Below are 7,649 nucleotides of genomic sequence, written 5' to 3'. Positions count from 1 at the left end.
AATTAGACGTCACAAATGCGTTTTTGCATGGGAAACTTGATGAAACCATATACATCTACCAACCTATGGGGTTTCGTAGTAAAACACACCCGGATTATGTATGTCACCTAAAGAAGTCCCTTATATGGACTAAAACAAGCCCCGCGGGCGTAGTATCAAAGGTTTACTGAGTATGTCAAGCAATTGGGTTTTCAGCAAAGTAAATGTGATAATTCGTTATTCATATTGCATCGCGGGTCTCACACGGCATATCTTTTGTTATATGTCGATGATATTCTCCTCACATCCTCTTCGGAAGTACTTCGTCAACAAATAATGGCACACTTAGCCTCGGAATTTGCAATGAAAGACTTGGGCCAACTAAGCTATTTTCTTGGCATTTCGGTTACTAGAACAGGTGATAGTATGTTTCTTTCTCAAAGCTCGTATGCTCATGATATTATTAAGCGAACCTTACTTTTACTCATCCCGACATCAGTTATGCAATTCAACAAGTTTGTATGCATATGCATGCTCCATGATCAAGCCATTGGGATGCCCTCAAACGTATTATTCGATACATAAAAGGCACGTCACATTATGGTCTAACGCTAAGTAAACCGAGTAGCCATACCTTACTAGCTTATACCGATGCCGATTGGGCGGGTTGCCCGGATACTCGTCGCTCAACTTCGGGTTACTGTGTGTATTATGGTTCTAATCTTATCTCATGGTCCTCGAAACGACAACCTACTATTTCACGCTCAAGTGCCGAAGCAGAATATCGAGGCGTTGCCAACGTTGTAGCTGAAGTTTGTTGGTTACGAAACCTTTTGTTAGAACTACACCGCCCCCTATCTCGTGCATCTCTTGTCTACTGTGACAATGTAAGTGCAATTTACCTTTCTGGGAACCCTGTTAATCACCAGCGCACCAAACATATTGAACTTGACATTCACTTTGTCCGCGAGCAAGTTCAACGTGGACAGGTTCGGATTTTGCATGTTAGCTCCCCGTATCAGGTAGCCGATATTTTTACAAAGGGTCTTCCACGTGCTCTGTTTGAAGATTTTAGATCCAGTCTCAGCATCCGCTCGCCTCCCGCGTCGATTGTGGGGGTGTAATAGACTTATATTTATCATTTATATCATATTGTAACTAATATTATTTAGTGTTGATGACTAGGATCTTATCTCCAAAATAGGAGATCACATATGTATTATATTAAAGGTGAATGAGAGAAACAAGGGAATTGAGCAAAAATATTATCTCTTCCATATTCCTTTCAATTTCACTGCATTTCATTTCATTCACTCCCTCCTGCAGCATGTCGGTTCTCCTGGCAATAACCCCAATGTTCCATGGCAATTCACCGACGCTAACAAACCCAATGTAAAGGAGATTCTGTCACACTATCCATCTAACTACAAGCAATCTGCAGTTATCCCACTCTTGGATCTTGCACAACAGCAACATGGAGGCTGGCTCCCTGTTTCAGCAATGGATGCGGTATGTCGACATGTTTATATGCATTTTTTTTTCTAATAATCAAATGTAAAATGTCCCCATTACCCTTTTACAATAATCATGCGAGCCGTATGATGTCGTACGGTCCGTATGATAGGGCGAAAAATGGTCAAACGGCTCTTTTGGCTCTATCACATCAGTCATTTCTTTCTCGGTCAAAAAGTCATACCGGCCGTATAATTTGGCCCTCATACGACTTGTGTGGCCTTTTTTTGGCATTGTTATACGGGTCGTATGACTATCAAAATGAGCCTTTTGACCACTTTTCGCCCTACCATACGGACCGTATGAACATACGGGCTGTATGACACGCCAATTGTGTGGATAGTGGGTCTGTGGTGTTTCGCCAGACATACCCGTAAAAATAGTTGTTAATAGTGATGATAGCCAGCGCTATAGAGTATAGCGAATAGCGTAGCTCTGGATCATCGCTATATGATGTTTAGCGCTTTATAGCGTGAAAAAGCGACAATTACGGTTTTTTTTTTAAACCGAATTTTAGACATTTTAATCGACCAAATAGCTATAATCTTCACTAATCGCATCAAAAAACCTTAAATTCGTGAGTAATACCTAATTTCTTTTAAAAAAATTCTAATACGTTATCGCTAAACATCAAATAGCACTCGCTATCGCTACGTAGCATATAGGTAGCTTGTCCCTGTTTAGTGCTATTCGCTATTAACAACTATGCCCATACCTGTTAAGAGGAAATTGCCATATAGTTACACCCAAAAGGCTTGTTGCTTGTTTATGTTACCAACTTGTTACAAGTGTTTGGTCAAAGAACAGTGTTGACTTTTGACCATATTTATCTTTTTGTACATTGTGCTTCTGTGTTCATTTGCACTAATGCTGTGATATGTTGCATGTTGAAGGTGGCAAAAGTAATTGAGGTTGCTCCTATTCGTGTGTATGAAGTTGCAACATTTTATTCCATGTTTAATAGAGCAAAGGTAACCTCATTACTTATGAGCGTATCAATTTGGGTTAATACCACAAATAAACTTGCAAGAAAACAAGTTGAAAGTCGTCCGAAGTGTATTCTTATCGTATAAAACCTCCTTTCATTTAAAAAGTTAATATATTTTTTATAAGGATATGATAGTTATAGTCATATTTGACACACTAATTATTTATGAAAAAATCTAAATGTTTTGGGCTAATAGTTCTCTTGGTCAACCCATTTTGAACTGTTTTGACCTGTTACAAGAAGTAAACATTTTGAACCATTACTCAACCCGTTTGACCCGCTCATCTTGTTACCTTGATTTTGGTAAACACAGTCTGTATCTGATTTTGTAGGTTGGAAAATACCATCTTTTGGTGTGTGGAACAACTCCTTGTATGATTCATGGTTCACGTGACATTGAAGCTGCATTATTGGATCACCAGGGAGTGAAACGAAACGGTCAGTACTATATATAAATACATAAATATAAATATATATACATTCACACAAAATATATATGTATAACACCTCTAAATATATACACACACAAAAGTTAAGGGCCCTGCTGAAAAGGAGGTTTTGGTTAAAACATGTAAAAACGAAACTATTAACGAGAACATGGAATCTCCCAAAATTTCCTTGGACACGTGGAATCTCCTGGTGGCTTAATATACTTTTGTTATAATTTCCCTTTTAGCATACCCCTCTCCAAAACTCTATGTAGAGCGAGAGAGGAGTGATCTATTTAGAACACTATATATTGCGAGAATATGCGGAACAAACTAGACCATTCTTTTTTACAATTTTAAAAAAAGAAAATTACAACTTTTGTCTTTTTGAATTACCTAAATTATGGAATGGGTCATTTACGAAAATGAGTTTTATTCTTTATCCTTTATATGCATGTTTGGCTCAGTTTTAGTCCGCCCACGTCACCGTCCGGTGCCGCGTCTCCGTCAATAGAATCTGCTCCGGCACCAGCGACGGAGACTTCACCTTCTCACTGCAGCGACGACAAGTGCCGCCATTTCTTGTATGTTTAAGCCACCGTCACCGTTGGAATCGAACTGCTGGAAGATCCGCTTCACCTTCTCGGATCTGCTACCTCTTGCCGACATTGGTTTAAAGAAATTTCCTCACCATGGACTCTATGTGATTCCTCAAATCGGCGATTATGCTGATCGATGGCGGTGGTCGGTGCTTCTATTGATGGTGGTCGCTAATGTGCTAAAAGTAGTTATATAAAAACACGCTAATCTAGACACTAAGTAATAAATTCTAGACTATTAAACTTAACTAAACTACTAACCGTCAAGTGAACCGATCGACTCTAGTATAACTAAGTAAGTCCGGATATCGAACCCACAGGACTCTTTAAATTACGTTAACTAGCTAAATTTAGACTTAACTACAGACACGACTATTTATCTATTATTATTAGGGGGTTTTACTTAAAAACTAAAATTAAACTAATTAATAAAACTAAAGACTTAAAAACGACTTAACCCTAGATTTAATTCAAATGATGACAAGATACCTACCTAGGCTAGAATACCCTAAATTTCAATTATCAATTAACCCAGGATAATACTTAGTTATGGAACTGGGATCGTAAAATAGACGCTTAAGAGAAAATCCGAACAGGACCCCTGACCCATCTCAAGAGACACCTATGGATTTCTAATAAGTTTTAACGCACACCAGTATTAAAAATCAAGTTTCCTTACGGTCACCTAATTGATTACAAACTAGTTTCTTTATACGAAATCCTACCTTACAGCGCGGAAATCAAAGGCAGTCTAATATATTCAATTGACTCGATAGACAAAGTTAACCGATCAAACCTAGACGGACTCCTTACGAAGAACTAAATATAGCAATCCTGATCAACAAAGACCTATCAATAACCTAGCACCTTACAGCTATTTAGGTTACCAACACACTTAGGTTTGTTTGATTAACTAATATTTTTCCTGTGATCTTAATGCATATCAATCATAAAATAATCAAGAACACAAAGTAATTGACCTAATAGCGACCTATCATAATGACAAACAATAATCAAGGCAACTATGGAATAATAATAATTAATCAAACAATCCTAAATATCTATATACGTCAATTTAATATAATTAAACCTTTTAACTAGTTCATAAAAACCATAACGATAAATAAATCCCAAATCAAAATCAAACGTCAATAGAGGTTCATCATAAGCCTAGGCAGTCTATAATGTTTAGCCTAGCATCTTAAAATCAAACAAAACAATAATAGACGAAATCATGACGAAAATAAATAAGAACGGAAGATTAAAGGCGATAAAACCCGTAGTCTTCGTTCTTGGATGATAAGCACTTCGCCGGCTGATTCCTAGCCTTCAAACCCACCAAATATTTCAATCATAAGCTCCAGGAAACTCCAAATTCGGCTCTGGTTCGCAGGGTATGCTCGATTTATGTTTAGGGGTGTTTAAATAGGTTTCCTGGGCCCAAAATTGATAAAAACCGAAGAAAATATGCGAAACGGGATGCCCGGAGCGCTGCGCGGCGGGATTTGGCCTCCCGGTCGCTCTGCGCTCCGGATGAGGGGGGGCTGACCGGTCTGGTTCATTTCCTGATGCGGTCTAGTTCAATTCTGATGATCTGGTTCACCGGTTTTGTTTGCTTTAGCTCTTTTTTTCGCCCTTTTTAACCATGAAAAAGTCTCGAAACCTACATTATTCAAATATGTTTGTAATATACAAATTCTAATAAAAACCGAACGGAAACTAATAAAATATTATATTAAATATACAAGGGATTTATATATATTTAGCATTATATCAGTCGCCGACGCTTCTGTTGATGGTGGTGGTCGGCGGCCCTTTAATGGTGGTGGCTGGGGTTGGGAGGAAGGATGCTTGGTTAAAATGAAGAAGAAGATACATATGATAGGGGTTAGTGGTGGGTCCCATCATACTTTACTATTTTATTAATTTTGCCTTTTCTAATAATTAATATTTAGAGGTAAAATTACCACAATGCCCTCATGTGTCTAGCAAATGCCAATACTGAACTGAAATAATAGATGGCCATTAATGTAAAGGACTACAACCAAGGAAAATATGTAAATAAAGGATAAAAGATGAAACTCATTTTCAGAAAGGACTCATTCCATAATTTTGGTAATTCAAAAGAACAAAAATTATAATTTTTTCTTTTAAAAAAACCTAAAATAAAAGAAAACTGCATAAATGTAATGTTTATTGTTTCTCCCTAATCTTCTCTGAAATCAAAAAAAGATGAACTTTATTTATAAAACCTAGACATATGTAACTTATATTACCTACAAACCCCTACATATGTGTAGGTAAACAACACAAGAATAAGAAAACTCATTAACAAATTAGTTTGATGGTTTTTTTTATACACATAACTTTACACATTTGTGTGTAAGAAGTACAAAATTTTAAAAAAATCAATCTTTTAAATGCTTTAGATTTTTTCTATGTGTTCTCACAATACATGCGTACGCGCGCACACACAACTCAAAAACATTTTATTTGTGGTTTTATAGGTATTAATAACTTGTGATTACTTGTTAAAAATTTATAGAGGTTACAAAGGATGGCTTGTTTTCTGTTGGAGAATTGGAACGCATGGTGAGTCACTTGTTTTGTTTAAATTGTACTTCACATAATATAACGCTAGTTTAATTGTTTTGTCTCACTGGAAGCAACCTCTCTATTCTTAGGGATAGAGGTAAGGTCTGTCTACATCCCACCCTCCCTAGACCCTACAAATAATGCTAGTTATTTATGGGATATGCTGGGTATGATTGTTGTTCTTGTTGTACTTCACATAATATAAATATCATCTGATGCTTAAAGACACCAAGTAAAGTGCAATTTGCATATATAAAAAGAAACTTTTCAGTTTTTCTTCATTTTAGCAACTAACTTAAAGATAAGCATAAAATAGAAACCAGTTTACACTTTATTACCAGATATATCAACCAAGTTACACTTCATACCAGATATATTGCAGCCTTTCGAAATTAAAATATCAATCACATTTTAAAATTAATAATATATATTTGTATCTGCAGGGTCGCTGTGTAAATGCTCCTATGATAACTGTAGCAGATTATTCAAATGGATCTGAAGGATATACCTACAACTACTATGTGAGCTTTATAAACCACTCTTTTAGTGAATTCCTATATATATTAATTAAAATTAAAATGTATATTTTCTGGCAAAATGTTTGCAGGAAGATGTTACTCCAAAGAGAGTTGTAGAAATAGTTGAGGCAATAAGACGAGGAGAAAAGCCACCGGTAAGTTACAAAATGGGTGGGTTAAGTAACAGGTCAAAGCGGGTCGGTCGGTATGGGTTGACACTCCTTCATCCACACTTCTTTTTTAAAAAAGCTATAATGATTACTAAATATTATCACAATATTTCTCAAAATATATCATTAAACATGACTTGCAACCCTTTAATTCTTGTGATCCATTTGTTGACCTTTTGACCCGTTTAAGATAAAAACACAACCTGGTTGGCTGGTTTGACATATTTATAATACCAATTAACTTGTTTGTGTTGGTTGACCTTTGATAGCGTGGGACCCGAAACCCAGAGCGAATCAATTGTGGGCCCGCAGGGGGTAACACCACATTGCTGGGTGAGCCAAAGCCTCCACCATGCCGTGACCTAGATGCGTGCTAAACCGGTGTTATTTGTTTATTTATATAAATGGAAAGTTGAATTCTTTGGGCCAAATGTTTCACCAAATAATGCTATGGCTATTGATGCTAGCCAACAACCATGAAATCCAAAATGTTGTTGACATTTGTAATGCATAAGAACATTAGCCACTTTTTGAATATTTCATGTGATTTTAAATTAAGTATGTTTAATGCGGTGATTTTATTTGTATAAGAACATTAGCCACTTTTTGAATATTTCATGTGTTTAAAAATTCGGATTTAACAATTTTTTCAAATGCAATTTAAAATAGGACCATTATACCATTTTCTCCTTCCGCTCAAGTTTTAGGGTAAGGCTGTGTGATGGAGGGTTACAAAATAAGGGGATTTTAACACGTGACGCCACATCAGTAGAGGCGTGATTTTTATTTTATGAGTGTAGTGTTGTTGCTCTATTACATTGCCATGCCATTTTTTTATTTTCTTTTTATAATTAAAACAA

General features: G+C 36.3%; 1 protein-coding gene across 1 annotated transcript; it reads left to right on the top strand.

Moving 5' to 3' along the window:
- The first annotated feature begins 2,375 nt into the window (after positions 1-2,375).
- On the top strand, positions 2,376-7,326 carry LOC143602107 (NADH dehydrogenase [ubiquinone] flavoprotein 2, mitochondrial-like). Its single transcript, XM_077079330.1, has 6 exons — positions 2,376-2,462; positions 2,812-2,917; positions 6,052-6,098; positions 6,545-6,622; positions 6,709-6,774; positions 7,059-7,326. The coding sequence occupies exons 1-6, from the start codon at positions 2,376-2,378 to the stop codon at positions 7,164-7,166; spliced, it is 492 nt and encodes a 163-aa protein (XP_076935445.1). The 3' UTR covers positions 7,167-7,326.
- The last annotated feature ends 323 nt before the right edge of the window (positions 7,327-7,649 follow it).

This window comes from Bidens hawaiensis, unplaced genomic scaffold (assembly GCF_021521415.1).
Source record: "Bidens hawaiensis isolate Kalapana, Puna unplaced genomic scaffold, B.hawaiensis_p1.1 tig00057905_1, whole genome shotgun sequence".
Classification (NCBI taxonomy): domain Eukaryota; kingdom Viridiplantae; phylum Streptophyta; class Magnoliopsida; order Asterales; family Asteraceae; genus Bidens; species Bidens hawaiensis.
Note: the sequence above shows the minus strand (reverse complement) of the source record. Positions and strands in the feature narration are given on the sequence as shown.

Bases quoted from the DNA above. Each gene is read 5' to 3' on its own strand.
- LOC143602107 (XM_077079330.1), top strand. From the start codon at position 2,376: ATGTTGAAGGTGGCAAAAGTAATTGAGGTTGCTCCTATTCGTGTGTAT. The intron at 6,099-6,544 runs GTGAGTCACTTG...TTGTATCTGCAG, and splicing joins TTGGAGAATTGGAACGCATG to GGTCGCTGTGTAAATGCTCC. The intron at 6,775-7,058 runs GTAAGTTACAAA...GACCTTTGATAG, and splicing joins GACGAGGAGAAAAGCCACCG to CGTGGGACCCGAAACCCAGA.